The 24,081-nt window shown below is 46.4% G+C and overlaps 2 protein-coding genes across 3 annotated transcripts in view; both read right to left on the reverse strand.

Annotated features, from left to right (window-relative positions):
- Positions 1–402: 402 nt before the first annotated feature.
- On the reverse strand, positions 403–3,067 carry Dlx1 (distal-less homeobox 1). Its single transcript, XM_038338159.1, has 3 exons — positions 2,722–3,067; positions 1,866–2,065; positions 403–657 (listed from the first exon to the last, which is right to left on the reverse strand). Exons 1-3 carry the CDS (start codon positions 3,032–3,034, stop codon positions 403–405), a joined length of 768 nt encoding a protein of 255 aa, XP_038194087.1. The 5' UTR covers positions 3,035–3,067.
- A 4,646-nt stretch (positions 3,068–7,713) lies between these two features.
- Positions 7,714–24,081, reverse strand: part of Metap1d (methionyl aminopeptidase type 1D, mitochondrial) — a 68,394-nt gene continuing 52,026 nt past the window's right edge. The window contains exons 3-10 of one of the 2 annotated variants that reach the window (XM_038337756.1): positions 23,771–23,920; positions 22,195–22,343; positions 21,595–21,637; positions 17,968–18,131; positions 10,510–10,607; positions 9,213–9,260; positions 8,257–8,335; positions 7,714–8,146 (exon numbers count right to left, since the gene is read on the reverse strand). In XM_038337756.1, the coding sequence (XP_038193684.1) occupies positions 8,068–8,146; positions 8,257–8,335; positions 9,213–9,260; positions 10,510–10,607; positions 17,968–18,131; positions 21,595–21,637; positions 22,195–22,343; positions 23,771–23,920 (810 nt within the window). In that variant the 3' untranslated portion in view covers positions 7,714–8,067. Of the gene's footprint in view, positions 8,147–8,256; positions 8,336–9,212; positions 9,261–10,509; positions 10,608–14,365; positions 15,164–17,967; positions 18,132–21,594; positions 21,638–22,194; positions 22,344–23,770; positions 23,921–24,081 lie in introns of those variants that run through there. The other variant, XM_038337757.1, reaches the window with a different exon arrangement.

The following is a 24,081-nucleotide window of genomic DNA, read 5'->3' on the forward strand; positions in this document are numbered from 1 at the left end:
ACAAAGACAGACAGAACCGAAAAAAGAGCATTTCCCCCCTCCTACATATTTTTTTTTCCTGATAGTCTCACAAAGCTGAGAGTCTGGTGGGGTCCAGCGTGTTGTCTTGTTGCTCCTTCTCCAGTGGCCATGCCTGCTTTGAGGCCACTCCGCTGTCACCGCGTGGCCCAAAACAGGTTCGGGCCAAGAGTTGGAAACTCGCTGGGCCAGACCTTTAGGGGCTCCGAGAAGGCGGCAAACCCTCTGCCTTCGCAGTTCCTTTTTCTTTCCTTTTTTCCCTTCCTCACCTCGGGGTCCTTCTCCTCCTGGCCCAGGGCACGCGAACGGGTGGATAGACCTGGAGGCGGGAGGGGCCGGACCAAGGGAGACGGGAAGGAGGCGTGTGAGTGCGAACTGATAATCTCACATGAGTTGAGGCTGCTGCATAGCTTCTTGGTGCGCTGAAGGATACCAAGATGTGTAGCTGGGGACGTAGGAGCCTGCGCTGCTGCCGGAGCCCTTCCCAGAGGAGGAGTTCGGATTCCAGCCGGGTGGCACCGGTGGGGAGCCGGCAGACAAGGCCCTGCCATTCGCCAACGCGCTGCCCTCCAGAGCTGCCCCGCCTTGCTTCATCAGCTTCTTGAACTTGGAGCGTTTGTTCTGGAACCATATCTTGACCTGCAAATTGGGCAACAACGTGACTGTACTGTGACCACTGAGCCTACCCAGGCCTGGGGACGAGGGGAAGGGACTGGTCAAGAGAATGGCCGCCCTCCTGGCTCTGCCGAGGCTGGCAGCTCCAGGTTAAAGGGGCAGAGACCACCGCCAGCCCCCGAAATCCCCCTGAGAGCCAGTCTCAATCCTGCCGCCGCCGTTGCTGTTATCCCCCTCTCCCCCAGCTGCTGAGAGCCCTTAGAGCAGCTCTCAAATATCGGGGTGGAGGTGGGCTAAGAGAGCAGGGGAGACCCAGGCCTTAGCTTGCAAGTCAGTGACAACGGGGCTGCTGTTTATGGAAGACCTCTTGCATGCAAAACAATGCAATATCAATAAAGAAAAATTAAAGCCTAGATAGGAATGAAGGACATCTATGTACAATTAGATCACCTTCCTTTTGCACAGAACTTCCTGCCTTTGGACAAGTTTAAGAACTGGTGGAGGAAGCCACAGCCAGTTGGTCAACTTTTCATTAGACTCGGTCCAACTTTTTTTTTTTCCTTTTTAAGTGTATTTGCTTTCCCCAGTTCCAATCCAAATCTAGAGACAGACTTTGGAAACCAAGTCAACTCTGGTTTGAATGCTTAGGAACTGCCCACAGTCTTAGAGTAAAGCAGGAAGAAAAAAAATCTCAAATACACACACACATATATATCTTTTCTCTCTGCAGAATCTGGGACTTGAGAAAGGGCAGGAGAAAGGACCCTCCTCTGCCGCCTCGTGAGAAGGAGGAGGTGCAGGGAGATTTAGGCTTAGGCCCAGGATCCAAGTGATTAGCCACACACTTTAAAGGCAAAGGAGGATTAAATCCCCCTTCTATTGTTCCAGTTGTTCCGGCACGTGTGACCTCAGAATCTCCAAACAAAACGAGTGGAGAAATCCTTTCTGCTCCCTGATCAGAAGTCCTGGGACCGAAGAGCCGGCGGTCTGCAGGTCAGAGTAGTGTCCCAGCTAGGGCAGACAGCATGTGGGAGGAAGGGGAGCCGCTGAAAGTCAAAGATGGACTCACACACACGCACAAGCACACACACACACACACACACACACACACACACACACAGGCACGCACAGGGACACCTCGAACCAGAGAGGCCCAGGGAACAAGAAATTCGAAGCCTGCGGCTTAAGCCAGCGCGGGAAGCCTGTTTGGCGGAGAGGCAGCGGCCAGGTACCTGAGTCTGTGTGAGTCCCAAGGAGGCCGCGAGCTCCGCCCTCTCAGGGAGAGCTAGGTACTGAGTTTGTTGGAACCTCCGGTTCAAAGCCTGCAACTGCAAACTGGAATAAATTGTCCTGGGTTTACGGATCTTTTTCCCTTTGCCATTAAAGCGCACTTCACCGCCTTCCACCACGGTGCTCTTCTCGGAGTCCGCCCCTGGAGGGACAACAGAAGCAGATACCCTTGTTAATTCTGAACTGCCTTTAATTCGGAGGGGCGAAAGTGAGTGTCTATGGACGGGTTGGTAGAGAGGCAGGGTCCTGAAAAGAACTGAAACCCTGAAAGACTGCAAAGGGTTCCTCAAGGTCCGAGCGCAGGTTCCTGGCTGCTGCAGACAGAATTGGGCCGTTCCCAAGAGCGCAGCTATTGCCTTTGCAGGGAAAGTTTGCTATTTTTGCAGGCGGTAGTTGAGGTTTAATTACCCTTAATTGCATACATTGTTTATAGCGCTACGCAATAAATAATTACCGAGACTAATACGTGCACATGTGGGTTTCTGTTTTCCAGCAGGGCATTGTGTGCTCGGCGCGCTGAACGGCCCAGAGGCCCAGCTAGTGACAGGAGACGCGCTCGGATTTATCCTTTGCTGGACAGTTGTAAATTGAATTGACTTATAATTTTTTTCTTTTCAGTGACAAGGATCCATAGATTGATATCCGAAACCTCTACTACTTCCGCGCCTTCCCCACCCCCACCCACCTCTCTCTACCCCACTCTCCTCTCTTATCTTTTCTCTTTCCCCTCCCCTTCTCCCCCTCTCTCCTATTCTCCTTCCCTTCTCTCCTCTCCTTGTCCCTGGCAAGCGCACGTACCTGGGTCCTCCAGGCGGCTCTGGGCGAGGCTGGCGCTGCCGGGGTAGGACTGCACGGAACTGATGTAGGGGCTGGACGCGTGGCTGCTGACCGAGTTGACGTAAGGGTAGCCCAGCGGTCGGGAGAAGGACGAGGCCGAACTGTAGGCACTGTCGGGCTGCGAATGGCCCGCCGAGTGTAAACAGTGCATGGAGTAGTGCCCGTGGGACATGGGAGAAGGAGACATTTGCTGGTTGGGCGGCCCAAACTCCATAAACACCGCCTTGCCCGACACGGGGCTGTTGAGACTTTCTGGCATGGTGGTCATGGTCATCTCTTCTCGCGGGGTCTGGGTTTGGGTCTTTCTCTCCTCTGCTTCCCTTTTGGGGGTCTCTATGTTTCTCAGGACAGGAAGGAACCCAATTTAAGCGGAACAGGGGTTTTCACTTTCCATTCATAAGAAAATGGAGTTTGTCTCTTTGAAAAGTCTAAGCATGATGCTGCCGAGCTCCCCAAACTCGGTTCAAAGCTTTGACTCAACCAAGGTCATAAATATTCATGAGCTGGTGGAGCTGATTGGTCGGCTCTCTTGCATAATCACCGGGGATTGGTCCGAGAAGCTCGGGCTCGGCTGGACTAGAGCTGGCGACTCGGCCCGGCCTAGGAAGAGTCGGGTCCACACGTCCCGGCCGGGGCTCCTCTGCAACAGAGCGCGCGGAGCGTGAAGCACAAAGGGCTGCGGCGTCAGCGCTGGGACCTTGGAGGCCCGCGACTCCAGCCTCCCGCCTCCCTCGAGCGCTTCCCGCCCCAGAAACCAACCAGCGGCTCCCTGCCGTCGCCCTCCCCCTTGCTGTCCCCACCCTTCTCCCGCCCCCAACTCCCGGGACCCCGGACCACTTCTCGCGGTCACCCAGTCCGGTGCGGAGCGCTGCTCCCGTCTGGCCGCGGTCTCTCTGGATCGCGAGGTTGTGCACTGGGAGACAACCCAGGCAGCCAGCAGCCAGCGGTTCTCCCGAGCGTCCTGTGCCTAGCTCAGCGCGTTCCAGGCCGCGCCTCCTAGGCCGGGGTCCTCTCGGCCACATCCCAGAATCGGGGTTTGGGGGCCCTCCGGCCCAACTCACTCACTCGGCCGCCGCCCCGCCGCTGCCACCGCTCCCAGGGGCTTGCTCGCATCTCTCCAGGCCCGGCTGGCCACTCCGGTTCCAGGCTGCACGGGTCTGACCAAAGAAAGCAGTGCGCGTGGAGAGCCAGGAACCCGCGCTTCTCCTCCCAGGAAAGGCGGCCGCACCTCCTCTCCCCCCTCCAACCTTCCTGCCTCCCCCTCCCCTTTCCACTCCCCCTGAGCCGTGCGCCCGGGGCTCACTCGCCCCGAGGGCGCGGCGCAGCGTGAAGTCCGGGAACCTGAGGGCGCCTGGCGGCTGGAGCGTCGAACGCCCGCCAGGTGGTCATTTTCCAACCTCCTGGGGTCTGGCCAGACTACTTGGGGTTTGGGAGCCCTGGGGGGGGGGGGAGACACCGAAACCCCCAGCAAATCCAGATCTGTGGTAGGCTCGAATATTTATGTATAGACATACCCCTCTTTGTCGCCCAGTCTCTCACCTCCAGTGGCCAAAGCTGGCGCCTCCAGGCCGGGGGTGCGTCGAGGGGCGCTGGTGCAGGCAAAAGCTGCCAAGGCGCTGTCTACCTCCGTATTGAAAAGTGCACAAAAGACCCTTTCGCCCCCACCCACCACTACTACCACACAACCGCGCGGCGCGGCGTGGCGCAAACTACGCTGGTTGCTAGGGACTGTTGGTTCCCAATCCCGCCAGCCCCACGATGAATCCCAAATTACTTTGTTAGGTAATTAGAAAGTGTTGATAATTATTTCTTTCATAATTTAGCGGTGTGACGGGGGACGGGGAAACGATCTTGTGAAAGTTCACACGTGCACACGTATTAGTTACTGATTCATTTGATTAAATGGTAGTCTCAAGTGCTCAGATCCGCAGCTGAAGGCGCCCCATTAGCATAACACTGATGTTTAATTTTCATACGCATAATTAGCCATATATTTAACACTAATAGCAACATGCAGCCTTTCAGCGTTAAACAGCCAGGGATTTGATCTGGCCTGAGCTGAACCTTCGCCGCGGCACCTTCCCCTATCTGGAGTGCGTAGTGATCACAGGACAGACCTCTGTAATCAAGCACATTTTGGCAGAGGGGAACACCAATAAAAATGAACATTCAAAACAAATTACATCGGTGATGTTACAGATATGAGTACAGGGTCTCTCTCTCTCTCTCTCTCTCTCTCCTCTCTCTCCCTCCCTTCCTACCTCCCTCCCACCCTCTCCCTCTTTTACTCTATCTCTCTAACTTCAGCAGCAGCTCCCGCCTTCGGGAATTCCTCTTTGGTTTAAGGGCATGAAGCTGAGGGCAGAAATATTTCATGCAGCATGGTGGTTGAAGCAAGAGAAAAGCGAGAGAGGAGAGAGAGAGAGAGAGAGAGAGAGAGAGAGAGAGAGAGAGAGAGAGAGAGAGAGAGAGAGAGAGAGAGAGAGAGAGAGAGAGAGAGAGAGAGAGAGAGAGAGAGAGAGAGCGCTAGCCGTCCAAATTCTGTAAACCAATAAAGGGTTTATCAACGCCTAAAAGATTTTTTTTCCTTAATCACCGAACCCACGGTGAGGCTTTGTAGCAACAACCAACTAATGACTCCACCACAACTCCGGAGCCACTCGGCTGGCCCTGATTTTCCTGTCGTATTCGTGATTTTAATTGCTCCTTCTTAGCGCCTGTTTTGGGGTGTGAACTGCGGTACTGGGCGCCTAATGCAGCCGCTTGGATGCCGTCTGAACCCGAGGTCTCTTCGCCTTGCGGGCCTTGCCCACGTAAGTGATCGCTGCGGTGTGTGCCGGGGTTGAGGTTGGGACTAGGGAAAACTGGACTATTGTCTCTTGGAATTTAGTGCCAGGGTCCGATGGACTGCCTAGGGCCAGTTTATCCCAGAGATTTTCTGGGTTGGGGAACCAGCGAGTGACCGCAGGACTACTCCAAGATACTCTGCCTTTCCACTTAGCGGAGCAGGAGACCAGGGTGGCTTCTGGGAACAAACGACCGACTGGCTCGATAGGGTTTCAGAGACTGGCATAATTTAGAACTGAATTGTGAGGACGGACACTCCAGAGTTACTTCCTAAACCGAGGAAGAAGCAAGTCTAGGGAGAAGCTGAGCCAGGCCTCACCTAGCTTCACCAAGGGAGATCTTATCTCTACTTTGTGAGCCCAGAATGCATTCCTCCAACTGTCCCGACTCTAAGGCAACACCTGTTCTAAAAGGCCTAGACCTTTTCCTGCCCAAGCATGAAAGGAAGTTAGAACCTCACATGTTTCTGAAGGTTTCATACGGGAAGCAGAACTCAATGGAATCACCTGGGGACCCAGTAGCCAGTTTACTCCTGGCTGGAATCCCTGTCGTTTAGGGTTAGGTGTCCGGTCAGTTCAGCTGGCTAACTAATGTGGAAGTGAACAAGATGCTGCTCTTTTTTAAAAACCTACCTCCTAATCTCAACTTCAAAGACTGTTTACACAAAATTCCTTTAACTCAAGTTTGTCTCCTACAGAGCTGCAGAGTTTAGCAGGGTAGGCTAGATTACCAAATCAGATTATATATTGTCCCCATAAATACCTTCACCTGCAATAATTGCCCCCAGTGGTTGGTAAAATCCTGTGGTCCTAATAAAACTATCCTTAGGGGGACTGGGAGTAAACTGATCTGCAGATAAAGACACTATAAGCTAATCTGATTGCTCTAGGGCAGAAGTGAAGTCATTCTCTGGCAAACAGCTCCTAAGGCCAGCTGGGCCCTGGTCCTCTCTGGGGAATGTGGATTGTCCGTGGCCACAGCTCCAGCCTCTGCCTGGCTAATTCCAGAACACCTCCAAAGTTAGCCAGTTCATCTTACAAATCTTCATTCCTTCTTACTCTCACAGAGATTAGATTTAGAATCCCCTCCACAAACAACTGTAATCTCTAGATGTAGATAAACTGATCTGGAGGGTTGGGGACCATGGAGAGACTCCCAAGTTTGGAGAGGAGCTGGGATTTACCACTTTTCCTCAGTATCCCATCTCCTTGTCCACGGCTCTGGGTGTCTGAGAGACAAGCTAACTCCCTCTGATGCCATCTATCCTGGCAAACAGAAGGCATGGCCTTGGCTCTCTGACAGCCCAAGCTCTATTTAGACTGTGGCCACTCTGCCATCCAGGGGAACACAAACTAGAGTTAGCAGGGCCACTGATGGTCTGGGCCTCTCTAGACAGTGCTCTTTCTAACATGCCCAGAGGGGACTGGCTTCCTGTAAAACTCAGCCTGACCCACCTGGAGCTAGGTGTGAACAGATCCTGGGACAGCAAGGGAAAGCAGAGTGCTCTGGGCAGGAATGGACCTCTGCTCTGGAAGCGGCAGGTAGGTGCTGCAGGCACATAGATTCATAGTTAGCGCGGACAGCTCCAGAGCAGGCCAGCTAGGGCCTTTTCTGAAAAGTGTCTGGTGTCTCCTCTCTCAGGGAGGTCTCAGGAATACCTGATTTGTATAGCCCAGGGAACGGGGGGGGGGGGGGTGCCTGTCCCAGGCGGGTAGCCAGGGGGAGGACAGTTTAAGGACTAGTTGGGTTCTAAACTCAAGACGGGTATGGGGTTGCAGCTCAAATTTCTAGCAAAATGAATGATCTAGTGTGGGGGTGGTCTCAGGCTGGGAGGGGATCAAGTGTGGCTGGTTGCTGATGAAGAGGCTCAGGGGTCCGTAGTCTTCAGAAAAGCTACACTATGGTCCACAGCCAAGAAAACATTTGCAGCCAATGCTTCCTGGCTCATCTTCTCTAGGCCAAACCTTGGTGAAGAGGAAACTGGGCAGGGGTGGAAGCAGGTGCCGCCTCTGGAAGTGCCCCTAGGCGTAGCCAATTTAAGACCCACAAGGGGAAAAGAAGATTAAGACAGTTTTTCGGATAACAGGTTCTGTTTTTTTTTTTTTTTTTCCTGTGTGCATGTTAAAAGTTTGGAGATTCCAAAACTAACCACCTGCCCCTCACCTTTGTAACTGTCCCTTGTGGAGTTAAGAGTTTTTTTTTTTTTTTTTTTTTCTTGGTTAGAATCTGGAATGGATTTCAGTGAAACCAGAATTAGAATCAGGGCAAACCACTTGCCCAGGAAGGTGGTTCTCCAGAGGCCCCTGTAGGCCGCAGACCTCAGTCCCCAAAGTCCTGTCCACACTGTATTTTCCCCTGAGACACTGCAGACTCCCACATGGCCTGTGGCTGGCTCCTCAGTTTTCAAAGGTCTCCTTAAGAAGACAGGTGCGGGGCCTCGGTGGCCTTGCGGGTAGAGTCTTAGGCTTCTTGGGGCAGTTTGGTCAGGATCTCCACACCTCTTGCTGTGATGAGGACTGTGTGCTCGAACTGTGCGGACCTGAAACACAGGGGAGGGGGCGGCAGTCAGGATGTGGTGTGCACTAGCAGCGCTGGGTGCCGCTGAGCAACCTCCCTAGCCCAGCAGTTCAAACATAATGGGGCCAAGACCTTTGGTTGTCTAGGGAGACCACAGTCCACTCATCCTCCAGGACTTTAAATTCTGGGGACCCCTCAGTGATGATTGGCTCTGTAAGAGAGAAAACATTGAGCATAGTAGATATTGTTTCCAGTCTGTGATGAGAGAGAGAGAGAGAGAGAGAGAGAGAGAGAGAGAGGATAAGGACGCTCTCCCTCCCCCTGAGTGTTCCACCCACAGCTCTTGTTGCCATCTTGCAAGGGCTGATAATTGGTGCTGCTTACATAGTATACTACAAACTAAACAGTAGGAAGAGGAAACGCAACAGCATTTTTTTTTAAATGTATGAAGTTGCCTGGTTCATAGATTTTTTTTTAGAGAAAGAAGGGCATTTTAATCAAGCCTTAATTAGGACCCTGTGGATAATAACCACCCAAACACCAGTCCCTCTTATAAATATCAGTCAGATTTTTAAAATATTTGAATTTTAAAAACACGCTCAAAATGTTCATTAATCAGCAAATAACAATTTTCTTATTTCACCCTAATTGCTTCTCCATTAAGTCCTACAGTCAGAGCTAGGAGGCCTTGGTGGCCCTAGGTGATTGGAATTTGGTGGTGACACCAATCACGCCATCAGCCAGGAATGGGCCGCCACACAGCACATGCCACTTGCTGACAGAGAGCAAGGGACTTAATCGTCTCTAGTTACTGGGTGTTAATGAAAAAACAAAACAAAAAAACAAACAGCACATTATGCCGGTAACGGAATTAGAGGTTGGATGGCTGCAGCCTCCTAAATGTGTCGGTAAGTATCTGATTTAGGAAGCCGGGGCTAGAGGATATTATTTAATCACATTTACTATGCATCCAAATTATTTCATTATGCTGATTAGCTTCATTAGTCCTTTGCAGGACTTCAAGTCTAGGCAAAGGCCAGTTTTCCGTCCAGGGGCCCCAGCTCTCCGAAGAGGAGACCAGCATTTACCTATGGTGAAAGCCATGCCCTCCTCCATGGGCAGGTCATTGTCATTTGCTGCAAAACAAACACAGGGAGGTATGAGAAAAGGAACCATGGAGAGAAAGAAACACAAGCGGGGGAGCTGGGCTCCATTAAAACACTTGGCCATTTTGCTTTTGGAAAGGGTAGAGGGTTCTAGATATCTGGTTGAGCCCCTGAGGTTAAACACTGGGCTTGCAGGAGGTGGGGGAGTCTCACTCTTTGTGGTATCTGTGTTCTCAGACTCCGCCCACTCTTCAGCAGTTGGCCTGGTGGGGGCAGCTAGGGTGTTCAGATGCCAGTACAATTCCTTTTCTTCTTCGTGTCTACTGTTCCCCATACCACCTGATGCTATGCCCCTTGGTCTCCCCAAGGCCAAAATGAGTCTTGGGGGAAAGATGCTAAAGGCCAACACCTGGCCTGGAGGATGGAGCAGGAGGAGAGGGCTCCATCCCCAGACATCTGCATGCATTGGCATCGGTGGGGCATGGGAAGACAGGATTTTTCCATGCTGATGGGTACCTCTTCTGAGCTGCCTCAGGTGGGGCACTGTTCTGCTGGGCCTCCATGGATCCTAGGGTGGTTTCTAGTCATTTCTCCCAGGGACTTGTCCTGTCTCAAGTACACAGGGCCAGCAGACTCAGGACTAACTTTCTCTTAGCCCTTGTTCAAATGTGCACCCCCTCGAGACTCTCCTACAGACAGCTGCTTACCCAAGTCCTCCCACCCCTCCTGGTGGTTGCTGCCTTCTCTCTGTAGGGTACACACCCAGATGGGGGGAAACTGGATTCTGAGGAAGGAACACCAGGGTGGGCATAATCCAGAAAACACGAAAGAGTACATGCTGCTAAATGCATCAGCTGTCAACGCTGTGTAGGATGTAACGAAGTTTAACCACAACAGTCAGCGGTTAGGGAAGGGGGGGGGAGAAAAACAGAAAACAGTCACGTGTGCATGCTGCTGGGATACAGTGCAGTGGGGTTTTGTTTGCAGTAACTTTTTCTAGACAAACATCCCTCAGGCCTGCCAGCCATGCATCCTTCAGGAGAGGACCAAAGCCAAAATGAACTTCATTTGGGAAATGTGCTGACCTGTGACCCTCTAAGCACAGTAACTTCCTGGTTAAAATGAAGTAGATAACCTCACACTCCCAAGACGGTGGCGGTGGCGGGGGTGTGGGGTGGGAAGTGGGGGGAGGGGGGTGGTGACAATGTGGATTCAAAGCAAAAAGGACTTGGAGAAAAACTGATGTCGTTCAATAAATAGCTTCCAAAATAACTCTTACCATGATGCCAAATTTCTGGATGTCCATGAAAGTATGATCCTATCCCATGTCCCACAAAATGTGGGCAGACTTGCAGCCCATGCTGATGAGTTATGCGGCTTTAAGATAACCAAAAGACATCTGATTTAGTCAAATGTTTTAATGCATATTAAGATGAAAAATAAAATCACTTAAAATAGTCTCTGAGAAAGAAAAAAATCAGTTCTGTGGATGGGGGGAGAGAGGGGAAGCAGGGGAGGAAAAGAGGAGGAGGGGAGGGGGAACTGCAGTCGGGGATGTAAAATACATGAAAAAATTTAATTGATAAAAAATCAGTTCTATTTCTAGTCTGATGATAGCATGAATGTTTCCTTTATTCTGGAATAATTTTAGTGTCAACAGCTCTTTTGGACATAAGACAGAAGGTATACATATGAGACCCGTCTGAGTTATCCACAACAGTACATCTAATAAAGGTTATTTTTAGGCAAGAAGTAAACATGCATGCACACAAATGTAACTGATCACACACATAAGGAAGGTACACACACACACAAGGAAGATACACACACACATAAGGAAGGTACACACACATAAGGAAGGTATACACACATAAGGAAGGTACACACACATAAGGAAGGTACACACACACAAAAGGTACACACACACATAAGGAAGATACACACACACATAAGGAAGGTACACACACACAAGGAAGGTACACACATACACACACGTCTGTAACAAGGTCACAAAAAACTTATCTGGTTTTGATGGCTTTATGAAAAGTTACACGAATTCAGGCATTAAACAAAGAAAATTATAATCTCCAAGTATAACTTTCTATCCTTATGATTTCCTGTACTCTCATCTAATTAAAGTGCTAACCACTTTATAAACAGGCACAAAACATTGTCTGTTTTGCCCATTTTCTTTCAAAATTGGTGACCATTTTCGGGTTCCACATAAGATACACATCATTAGTAAAGTTCATAAAAACTTATTTTTTAATCACAATGATATTTAGGAGGAGTTAATATTGGCCCTAATAGTAAATGCAGACATCTTGGGCTCTATCTATCCCTTATCAATGGAACCTAGCTTCATACAGAATCCAAACTTTACCTGCAAGGATGGAAGGGTCTGATATTCAGGTCAGGTGGGCGTGGTTATTTTAGGGGGGTGCCAGACTGATAAAAAAAAATGTACACCACCAACGATCATATTTTCATGTGGGCAAAGGGTACAATGCCTCCAACCTTACCCACTGCAATGGGCAGGTATTTAAGAAACCACGACTACAGTCCCTAACAAAGCCAAACATTTTAGTCTCAGACTCATTTCTTGTCTTTCTTGGGGGAGGGGGACATGAGGGGTTGGTTTTTGAGACAGGGTTTCTCTGTATAACAAAGTCCTGGCTGTCCTGGAACTCAGTCTGTAGACCAGGCTGGCCTCGGACTCACAGAGATCTGTCTGTCTGCTTCTGGAGCGCTGGGATTAGGGCATCTGCTACCACTCCCAGCTTCAATCTCACAGAGATCTGTCTGTCTGCTTCTGGAGCGCTGGGGTTAGGGCATCTGCTACCACTCCCAGCTTCAATCTCACAGAGATCTGTCTGTCTGCTTCTGGAGCGCTGGGGTTAGGGCATCTGCTACCACTCCCAGCTTCAATCTCACAGAGATCTGTCTGTCTGCTTCTGGAGCGCTGGGGTTAGGGCATCTGCTACCACTCCCAGCTTCAATCTCACTTCTCACAGATTCTAGTTAAATTTCACACACACCCTTTTGGCTAATGTCTATAAACCATCACATCAGCGCACACTTTTGGAAAGTGTTTCTTCTTTCTATTTTGAACAAGGTCTCGGTTTGTGTGCCAGGATGACTTTGAACTCACCACCCACCTGCCTATGTATCCAAGTGCTGGAACTAGAGGCATGAGCCAGCACACCCGGTTTAATTTTTAAGAACATTTAAAAACACTCCTAGATTTGTAAGAATCTTCACTTAGACATGGATGTCCCTGTAGCCAGCCGAGAGGCAGCACTTTGGCGGAACCAGCAGGGCAGGAAAGGGCGAACAAGTGCCGAGGTTGGGCTAAGCCAAAGGCCTCTTCTCCAAAGCTGCACCTTAGAGTCCAGGCTGCACTGTGGGTCCTTGTGCTTCGGTCAGGAGGCCTAACATCTCTCCTAAGGGGTTTCTCCTACTTCCACACACAACTTCTGACTAAAACTGAGGATGAGGCAGAAATAGAGGCTGGAAGAGAGGTAACTAAATGATCCGCTAAAGCTTAGGTTGTTTGTTTGTTTACCTAAAAACAAGTTTTCCCAACACCTGTACGTTAGGTCAGTTCAGTCCCAATAATTCGAAAAGCATTCAATATTCTAGCATTTTCTTGAAAAAGAATTTCTTTCCTTCAGTGATTCAAGTGATGGGCAGGTTCGCAGCTCCATCTTACATGTGTGGTACAATGGTAATCTTCATTTTAATTTCCAATGAGAGGAGAAGAAAGGCCGCTCTGAAAGCCCCTCGGGGTCCCCCCCATACCTCTCATGCCTCTTCATAAAAGAGGCTGCTGTACGACTAAGAAGTAACCAAAGATATTTGAGTGCCTTCTCCTGCCACGGTTTGCTCTCTGGGTCCGGATGGAACTTCCGGCTATGGTATTCTAGAATCTGCATCATGTATTCAGGGATTAGAGGACTTCGCAGTTGGGGGAGGGGAAAGAACTGGACACATTTCCCTCAGTTGCCTGGTGAACACGCCTGGCTCCCAGGAGCTAAAGATGCACTTCTGTTCAGAGTGTTTCCTTTTTGAATGTGCAGTTTTCAACGCACACTTAAGCGCAATGAAATTCCATTAATGTTCTCCATCGCGGCTGGGAAACTCGCACTTTCAACTGGTTTGGAGCGCACCGTGAGCACAGACTCTTCTGGCTGTGGGACTCAAGTCTGATGACTTAGCAAATCAGATTCCACTCCTTCACTGGGAAAGCAGACGCCGGTCACCCCGTCACCCCGAGGCGGCATGGGAGGGTGGGGTGTGCATCTACCTCTTTACAGCAATGTTTGGGGGTGGGATCTGGAGGGGCAGGCGGACGCTGAGGAGTGAGGCTCTTGCTCTCTGACACCAGTCCACCGCAGAACCACAGCTGTCTCCCAGCACCAGGGGTTTCTTGCCCTGAACATTTCCCAGATGAAACCTTTTTTTCTTGTTGAAATCTACTGAAAACAACTCTCCTGGTGTTAGGTCTTCTGCTCTGACTTTCTCTAGCTAAAAATCCTTTAAGACAGGACGGTGCCTGTCTCGAGACCCTCACAGTCATAACTGGATTTCAGAGGGGATACTGGAGAGACTGTGTGAAGGCAGCTTTCAAACTCACCGTCTAACCACACTGCATCACGACTGTCCAGGGCTCAGCTTAACAGTTCACAGGTGGAAGGGAACTTTCATTTAAGGGCCTTCTCGGGACCTCTTTCTTCAGTTTAAATCCTTCCCATGAAGCAGTTAGACTCTACTTACGTCTTGTCTAAATAAATACAATTTCTTAAGAACATTTCAAAGTAATTTATGTGACTAAAACGGCATTCCCCAAGAGGGCAGAGGAGTACCGTGTTTAAGAACATAAGGAAGTAAGCATGCACGTGGGAATGCTGGATTACCCCTTTCACACTGAGCTCCAAAGGGCCACGTCCCTGAATAGAGGGGGACCTCGAAAGGCCGCTGATTTGAGAAATTAGGGAATTTTACTTTTTAATCTCTCTAGGTTTTCAGTCCCGACAGTAGCCTCTGAATGGAGGAATGCACGGAGCCGGGGATCCATCCGCTCTAATGACGAGAATGTTTAAGTACAATTAGTCATAGTTTTGAAAGCCAACGACTGTTTTTCCAATAGAGTGGGACACTTTATTTTTTGTTTCAAGCTGGATCACAAATTACTGTATTTTTCTTACAATAGAGCTGAACTTTTATTTGAGGTTCTCTATTTCTGAAAAGCAGACATGATGGATTGAAATAAAAGATAATTTGTTGCAATGCTTACTCTCCTGTGCAGAGAGATGCAGTGTAATTGTAATTTACTATAGCTGTCAAAGAAAATCCATCACAGATGACATTAAAATGACTTATTTTGCCTGAGCCACTTATTGTTTAAATGTGCATAATCTAATAGAAAGAGATTATTTTTTAAAAAAAAATCTGCTTCGTATTGTTCTAAATTAATATTAAAACATATACTTATGAATTAAACATTCAAAAACCATTTATTGAGAGTTTCCTCATGACATCTCCAACTGTAAGTTTAAATTATTTTTCAGTGAACTGTCATAGATTAGTGATGTAGCTGGCTGCATATTCGTGTTCTCCTCACACGTATGGATCATACAGAGATGACTGCAGAGCAAACGCGGCCAGAGAGCGGGTGTAATAGCACCAAGGCCTAGAGATCACTGGGTGTCGCTCATGAAGCCAAAGGGCACAGAGAAAACCGTCTTTGTGAAATCATTTTATCTGACATTTCTTCAGAGACACCCTCCTATTCTTTTTGCTTCTGAGCAGGATTTCAAGTTCTCTCTCTGGTAGTGACCTCAAGGTTTGGGGGAGCATACAAGAAGTGCAAGCTGCCTGGGTGGCCGGAGTGTTTCAGACGAGGGAGGACATGGCAGATGGCGACAGACTGTCTTAAAGAAAGGAGACCAAGTTAAAAAATGTTTGTAAGCCTTTGGTCCGTAAAGATTTCAAGTACTTTTTGGCTCAAAGGTGGATCTCGTTTGTTTATTTACTCCCTAAATATTTTTCCTGAATAAAAAAAAAAAAGGCAAAACAATAGATGCTCAGAAATACTGCTTTAATGCACCAGGACAAAACATTTGTCAGACTTGGGGCTGGTTTCCTCGCCAATGGCAGACATAAACTCTTTAAATAATGAAATGCATTAGGGTAAGAGTAAAAAGTTCACTGTCTGTCATTTTCCACGTAGTTTTCTGTGTGCAGTTGTTGGGGCTGATCTGGTTTTCAAAGGAGCCTGCTCATGCAGATTCCCACTCTGCCCAAACTGGCCTACGTATCCGGACAGCTACATCCAATGCCACTTTGGAGTCCACTCTTCCTCTGCTGTCGCCTTTTTTTTCTTTTCTTTTTTTTTTTTTTTTTTTTTGGTTTTTCAAGACAGGGTTTCTCTGCAGCTTTTTTATGTCGCCTTTTTTTTTTTTTTATGTAGCTGGAATTAATGTAGTGAATATGTAATGAAATGCATTATCCTGCATGGAGATTTATCAGATTTTCCAACTGAACGCTGGGCTTTGCAAGTACTAGCTGGAGTTCACCTGCATGTTGGTGTGGCGTGTGGCTCTTTTTTGTAAAGAGTTAAGTCGTATACAAAAAGAGGGAACAAAGGTCAGCGCCCAGCCACCACTTGAATGTGAGATTTTTCTTTTTATTCCCCTTGATGTATACTAGGCTCTGTGTTATTAGTCTTAATGATGGAAAATTGTAGTGTTGATACAAATCTTTTTTTCAAAGTAGTAGGCGGGAGCTCCATTTGTTAGTAAGTTTTTTTGCGACTAAAAGCCACGGACAGTACATTTATGTAGCAGTAAAAGGCCTGGATGCTCTTTCCATAGCAGAGCTAATTATTCCTACTGTGACCTTACTGATCTAGCCTGTTCCTAGTACATCTCATCTGCACGCCTGTTCCTCTGTGTAGATGGTGTCAGAGAATATGAAAAACCCTATAATGAAACCATTTTCATGATGGAGAAAGGCTACTGGAGTTGCACTTGCTACAAAGAGGCTCAATTATATGAGTAATTGTGATAATTTTCTACATTCATAGCCTTCAATGGGGAAAAAAGAATGAGAGCCACAAAGGAAAATTACTTTAACAAGAAAGTACAGAGAGTAAAAATGGAAGAAGAGACAAAAAGGGGGAAAAAATAACCAGAAAAAAAAAGTTTAAAAAATAGATCTGGAGGGAGGAATAGCGAGACAAGGAGAACAACAGAGGGCTCAAAAGCCCGCGTGCAGCTGTGTTGCACAATTAAATTGAATTTTTTTTTCTGCAGTTGATGAATGTGACTACCGCAAATGTGCCTCTGTAGTTAGCTATCATTTGTTGTTCCCTGACAGGAAAAGGATAATTACCTCTCAGAGAGAATCAAAGGCTGACATGCCCTTTAGACACAGCCATGAATGCAGAGCTCCACAGAATGCCTGAATAAGAATCCAGTGTTCTCTGCCCCCTTCGACTGAAGAATAAATTTTGTTAAAATGCAAGAGCGCCACCAGTAAATTTGTTGAACCCTAGGTGTTCAAAAATATGAGGTGCACCTATTGCCTCATCCCATTTGCAAAAATAAAACTGCATTTTGAATTCATTTCTATTATATTCATGGACAGTAAGATAGTGAGATATGCATTAAATTTCTTTTCCCAGTAGGGGTCTGATTCAACATTTCCTATGAAAGAACAGAGAGACACTATCCTTTTTTCCCAGGCTGGTTAGCCTATAATTTAAAACTGTCAAAAACACAATTTTGTTCAAAGTCTTCAATAAAAGCTTCTCAGATATAACCCAAAGAGATTTTACTAAAGTTTGATTCAGACACTGTTACAATATTTTTAAAGCCATAAATACATTTAACTGATATTTTACTGCCTTTTTTCTTAAAGTATTTGAAGGCATGCTCAGAGAAAAAAGCAGCATCTTTTCAAGGTGACTGAGCTTTCCATCCTTTGGACAAACGGGAGTGCTCAGAGGCCCGGGCTCATATTAATGAGAACAGCACTCTAAAGGGGCCTGGCCGATCATCTTTAACAAAATGTGTTACTTTTAAATGAAAACACATATTCTGCATGTCTACTCCAAAACATTTAGGGAGGAAAAAAAAAAAGCTCTGAAAGTGGGAAACAAACAGATCACAAAGAAAAGCCTCGAGTTCAGAAAATACGCTTACAGTCAAAAAGCAAGCCCAGGAAAAACTCTGGGGAAAGTAAACAATGTTTTATAGGGAAAATGGCTCAGATAAAAAGGGACACAGAATGGCCTTTCAGGCTGCTGCGAGCTCACACTTCTGATCCTGGCAGCACTGGAACGCTTCCCCCCATTTCTTTATAAAATGGAGTTTTCTCCTTTCTCACCAGCTAAGGGCTGGGACGATCAGCTCCTTTCTTAGGTACCTTCTTCCACACTTGAATAAAGGAACATCACAGACCAGTGGGTCAAGCTAAAACAAAAGCAGCCATGTAAATACTGCTCGCCGCTCCACTAAGTTTCCTTGCTGATCCTGGTCAAATTCACTTTTTTAAACCATTTTTTTTTTTTTTTAACTCAGGGAACAATATTGCAGCCTGGCAGTTCACATACTGATATCAGACCGAAATGATGGCTGTGAATCATAAAACATGTCATCAGCTTTCTACGAAGCCACCAATAACCTTTGTAGCGTTCGCCAACCCTCCTTTTACCTGTCAGTGCAAGGCTTACCTGATTGTGTTTCCAATTACAGAGAAGGGGGCCCCAGTTCTGCAAGCTGCAATTGCTTCATCTCTACACCTCCTGGCCACCTCTACTAACTTTTTACCACATTCATCCACATTGCCCACCAGAAAGGTCTCAGAGGTATCTCCATGGTAGCCATTGTAATAGACCTAAACACAGGCACAGATTTTAAGGTACGTCCTTGTCTGGAATCCTATTCGCCTACAGTATATACACTGTTTGTTTATGTATTTAGTAAATTCATTATCTTCTCAGAGTTAGTTTCAAGCTCACATATTAAAGAAAAAACAGATGTACTAAAACCATTGTGAGATTTAAAAACTAAACCATGCGATGATCCTGCAAAACCTAAAAACGAACAAATGGCCAGCTCAGTTACTTCAGCCTGGTGATTAATAGTACTATTGTAGCATTGTGATCCCTCATTTCAGTTCTGAGAAAGCGAAGCTATGCTTGGAAAAATTAGTTACCAGATACATTGCCCTGCAATTACCACAGTAGGTTTAGAAAATGAAGTATTTAGCATAGTAAAACATGTCCTCAGTGTCATGAGGATTTACATGCTCTCTATTTACTAGCTCTCTACTCAGAAACGATGCATAACGACAGGAAGAAACAAGACAGACACGTCAGCCGCTGTGACGGCCGGCAGTAGAATCTCACGCTAAGAACTGAAGAGGCTCAGTACAGTAAATGAAATATGGTGGGAAAATTCGACGTCTAGAAATGAAATTTGAATCAAATGTTCCAGACAGCACGATGAGAACGGGAAACACTCCATGTGGATTTTTAAAAAATTAGAACATATCAAAGCAAGCTTAGGAGTAAAATCACAGAAAGATAATTCTATCAGTCTTCAATGACTCGGGAGCTCCATGTGATCTTGAACAATATCAGGTTCATCATGAAAAGTCAATAGTTAGCAAACACTAGAACACATGCAGAAGGCAGGAGACTAGTTGACTATTGATCCTTGGGTGTAACACGGCATTTCCTATTTTGCATGAATTTATCCTAATTGTCTTCATAGTTCTCCTTTCCCTAAGGTAGAGTGCAGAGACTCTTCAGAGAAAGGCTGTTTATTTATGACATCCGTCTGAATTAATGCCACGCCCATACAATGGCACACACGGAAGAAGCTCTTTTAGACAGCAAGGAGATGAGAAGTCGCCACAGAGATCTCTGGCTTTCACGTCAGGAAACTGAGGCACAAACGACTAGTTAAGTTACTGGCAGAGTACGCCTCCACCAGTCTGATAGACTGATAGCTTCTGCCAGCAGACCCTCCGAAGGCTCTCACAGTAGTGTTTTCTAATTTATTCCCACTCGTATTCCTTTACAGAAGATGTAAGCATTTTTCATATGTGAGAATACAGAATTTGCTAATATAATTGTAATTATTCAAGAAAATGTGTAACTGTGGTTTTTAAGTAAAAGTGTACCGTTTAAATTCATTTAACTTGCTGTTTTGTAATACTCTAAAATGAAAATCTATTAAAATTATTTATTTTGTGTGTACATATGTATATGTGTGTACGTGTGTACACATGCCGTGGCGTGTATGTGTGGAGACCAGAAGACAACTTGTAGGAGTCGGTTCTCCCCTTCCACCACGTGGGTCCCAGGGATTGAACTCCGGTTGTCGATTCTGGCAACAGTGCTTTTGCTTGCTGATCCATTTCATCATCCCTATTACTTTTTAATAACTCTTAAAATAACTATTTAAGGGACTCACTACACACAGACTACACAACGCTTGTGTGTGTTCCTGGGGACTGAACCCAAGGCTTTGCACAGGTGTGGCAGGAAGAAGATGCTCTTGAAAGATGGGCAGTCAATTATAGCTACAGTTTGTCCCCACAAACCATTCTAAGGCTTCATCTAGCAAGTATTAACTGAGCAACTACTATGAACACCACACTGTCATAAAAAAATTAACTTTCAAGAGAAAAAGCAACTCATTTTCTTGTGGTACATAGTAGACGTAAGAGAAAATGGGCATTCCAGACAAAAGCATAGGAGCTGGAAATGCAGTTCTTCAGTTAATAAAATATTTCATAAGAAATACAATTTTTTGATACTGACAAATATGTCTCTTAGGCTCCTTTACATTTCTAGACACTGGAAAGTGTTTCAAGTGAGCTTAAGAATTGTTGGAATAGTTTAAGCTTCAGAAATGAAATTCTTTATTAAAAGCCCAGAAAGGAATAATACGTTCTCTCTGGGCATGTTGGGAACACCATGGGAGACGTCCCATCTCACTCGAGCAGCAATATTTTATTAGTGGGTGATTAGGTGAGGTAATAAAGGTGAAACCCTAAAATCAGGTCCAATCCAAGATAAAACGGCTCACAAGAGAGACTTGACGTCAGGTGCACTTCACCAAGCCACCTCCCACACAATTCTGAGTGGGAGACACCCTCCCAGAAAGTGTGGAACGACAATCAAGCATCCTAAGACACAATGACATGGGAAGTAACATGAGCCAGAATTGTCTGGCTATTCCTGTGCAGAGACGGAAGAAACAAGGCTGGATTAACTTAAACAGCTAAAAAAAAAAAAAAATCTAACACAATCTACTGATGCCCATTTCCATCGCATTCCCACTGCTACCTGACTTTTCGTCTGGATGTGAAATAACTATTATTACAAGTATTTACTCTCTAATAGAGAATGTGTTTTTTGAATGGCACCCATCCCTAAGAGTCCCTGCTAGGTGCTCACATTTTATTTATCTAGAAGTTATTAATTAGTTAGAGCCGTGCAGATTTTATTTGTCCTTTTTACAATGCAAAAGGCATCACGACAAACAATCTGAAATGAAATGAGCACAAATAATCCAAGTCCGAGGATGGCGAGAGGCTCAGGAAATCAGAAACGGTTACCCTTGGACAATTTTCAGCCCCTAAGTTAAATCACTTAGGCTTGTTATTTAAAAAGAAAGGCCATCAACCATTTGGTGAAAACTTAAATTCAGACTGAAAAACCACTCTGCTTGTGTGCTCTGAGCTCAGACCTCTCTATGCCAGAGATGGAGCACAACGTTACCTTCGGGGATTTTAATAAATCTAGGGAACACTGCTAGCAAAAGAGTTGCTGTCCAAATAGACTGACACACAGGCCAATGTAGCCCCTAATGACAGAGTAGGATAATGACAGGCCCCACTCAAAATCAGCAGGAAGAGGAAGATCAATCTTGGCAGAGTGAAGGAAAAATGCTGGCTTTCTTCGCGTTAGCTCATCTCACACATATCTAGCTTCGGCAGCTGCCCAGTGCGGCGGTGTTCTGCATTAACTACACAGTGGATCAATAACAATTACACCTTCTCAAAAACATGACACATAGCAGGATTGGGCTGACATTTCACTTAGGCCAACATTGATCTCAGTGCATCTGATTCCAGCCCGAAATTCAAGGCAGGCCTGGCTTGACTTGGAATAAACACGGAGTTAAAGACAAAAAGGGAAGCCAGCTGCTGGTGTCCGGGGCTGGAAGTAAACAGCGCTCCCCGAGCGGGCGCGGTTCACATTTTCAAGTCGCTCTCCTTCCTGTTGCTACCAGCAATTCTGAAGTTGATCAAAGATGATTTTTTTTTTATATGATTTACTCACCGTGACATCAATGTTGATAATATCCCCATCCTGAAGAGGTCGGCTGGAACATAAACAGAGAACAAATGGTGATAGACAGATCTCAATAAAGAGAAATGTGAAAATGAATGCCCACCGACCACTACTGCAGACCCAGTGTGCTGCGGTGATAAACCGCATGGAGCAGGGGCGGCTGGAGTAGCCAGATCTGACCTTTGTCTGTCGTTAATCACGCCACAGTTTATGAGAAATACAGGAAACAAGCATTGCTGCCTTAAGATTTCATGATTCTTTAAAGAGATAGACTTCCTAATTACCTTAAGTTTGCAAACAGCCAAGACAATAGCTGTCAATAAAATCTGCCTCCATTACCACGTGGTAAAAATTGAGAAAGTTGAAGGAAATAGGCAATGTACAAATATTTCTGTGGCTCGCACGCTGCTTTAAGAAACATCAAATGGTGGTGTTCAATCCACGTAGAAGTAAAACACCTCAACATTTTTATTTTATCAGTTTCAGAAGCGTGTATGCAGGTAGGTTTCAAGTGAACCACAGGATTTTTCAATACGTGCTACGGATCTTAGTTTCCAAAGGAACAATACATTATTGAAAAATGAGTACCTGTCAGGAATGCCATGGCAGAGCACGTTGTTTACAGAGGTGCAAACAGATTTTGGAAAGCGTCCATAGCCCAGAGGTGAGGGATAGGCATCGTGACTGATGATTTCCCGATGAACCAGAGCATCAATCTCTTCTGTTGTCATGTCAACCTGAAATATTAAATAAAGTGTGCAGCGACAGTTGGAGACATTTCCTGTATTTATTGACTGTGTCTACAACAACAGCACTGCCAAGGTGAGGATAAATTCACCATGATGAATTCAGGGTGTAGCAGTAATTGTTCCTGACTCCTGCCACCACACTCAACTGTGCTCTCTTGATCATTTGGGATCATGATGGTGTCATAAACCATCAGGAAATTCAGCGAGTCATTAAATGATGATTCCTGTTAGCCTGATGATTTCAACAGTACGTCTTTCATCAGTTCCTTCCTTTTCCTCGAGGGTCAGAGCTCTGGCTAAAGGAAGCATACAAATAAGTGTGCAAACAGAATAGAATGCTGGCTTAGAAGAGCTTCACCTATACCTTTTTTATCTTGTTGAAACGCCGCATGGGCGAGCTTTGCAACATCGGCAGGGAGGTGATGGCCTGTTATTTTAAAAACTCAGTCTCTAACGCCTTTCACAGAGATTTTATTCTCTATAAGCTTGATTTCTTTCATGCCCAGATAAGTATGTTTTAATGTTTCCCATACTAGAGAATATCCAATTATTTTCCAACGAAGAGAACTGAAATTGAGGGGTCTTGCTTTGTTCTGTTTTGCACCTGCTGGGGATTGAACCCGGGGCCTCAATTACGCTAGGCAAGTGTTCTGCGGTTTAGCTATACCCCAACTCCAGAAACTGAGTTTCACAAACACACGAAGACTATCTCCATGAGATACACTACAAATAAAATTCTACAACCAAGTAAAACTACTCAGGAGATGCTAACTACTTCCTCAATAATTTCCTGTCTTGGTTGATATCCACCTCATCCGTGGTTATGTCGCTGTAAGAGTCAATTACCCAGGTGACACAGTAAGCAAATTCACCACTGAGTCCCACTTTGAAACTACGTTTATATTTCTTTATGAACTAGGGACAACAAGATGTTTGGGGTGATTCTAAAAGGACTGACTCCTGTAGCAGTATCTATCTGTATGTATGTATGCATGTATGTATGTATGTATATCACCATGCTACTGTGGTTTTTGTATTGGGCCTACCCTTTCTTTGTAAAGGAACATTCAAGAAAAGAAGAGGCTGACTACAAGGTAGGGCCAACACTTTGAACACATGGAGGTGATGTGGGAAATAAGCAGAGCACAGGCAGAGGAAAGGTAGCAAAGCCGAAGTCCTCTGCCACAGAGCACCATGGAGAGGCCGAGTCAGCTGAGCATCCCTAGAACTCTGCCGGTTACAACTGAATTTAGAAGTTTACATTATTTTCTTGAGCAAACACATGAAATAGTAAAATCCCCCTTTCCCGTCTTAAGGCTTTACTTTGAAAAACCAAATTACTAATAGATGAGAGCAAAGAGGGGGTTAAGGAGAAAGGGAGAGGAAGTATGGAAGTTACGCTGGCTTGGTACCACCTTCAAGCTCTTCCCAGCCAGGAGGAGGATGTGCCGGGCCAGCTGACAAGCCTCCCGGAGCCCTCGGATCTGATCTTCAGTCTTAACTTCTATGCTGTCTCCCCAGTCGGGCACAACGCCTGTCGTCACATAGTCTGGCTTCTTTATGTGCTTCGGGAAAAAGGATTGAACGTGGAGATCAGAACCCAGCACACGACAATGGCATCATTTTTTTCGGACACAGCCTCCTGCTTCATGGAGTTCTGCCCTTCCTGCCGATGCACCGACCTCCATGGCCAGCACAACAGACCTCCAGGCTACCCCCAGTTCCT

Source organism: Arvicola amphibius, chromosome 7 (genome assembly GCF_903992535.2).
Source record: "Arvicola amphibius chromosome 7, mArvAmp1.2, whole genome shotgun sequence".
NCBI classification, from domain to species: Eukaryota; Metazoa; Chordata; class Mammalia; order Rodentia; family Cricetidae; genus Arvicola; species Arvicola amphibius.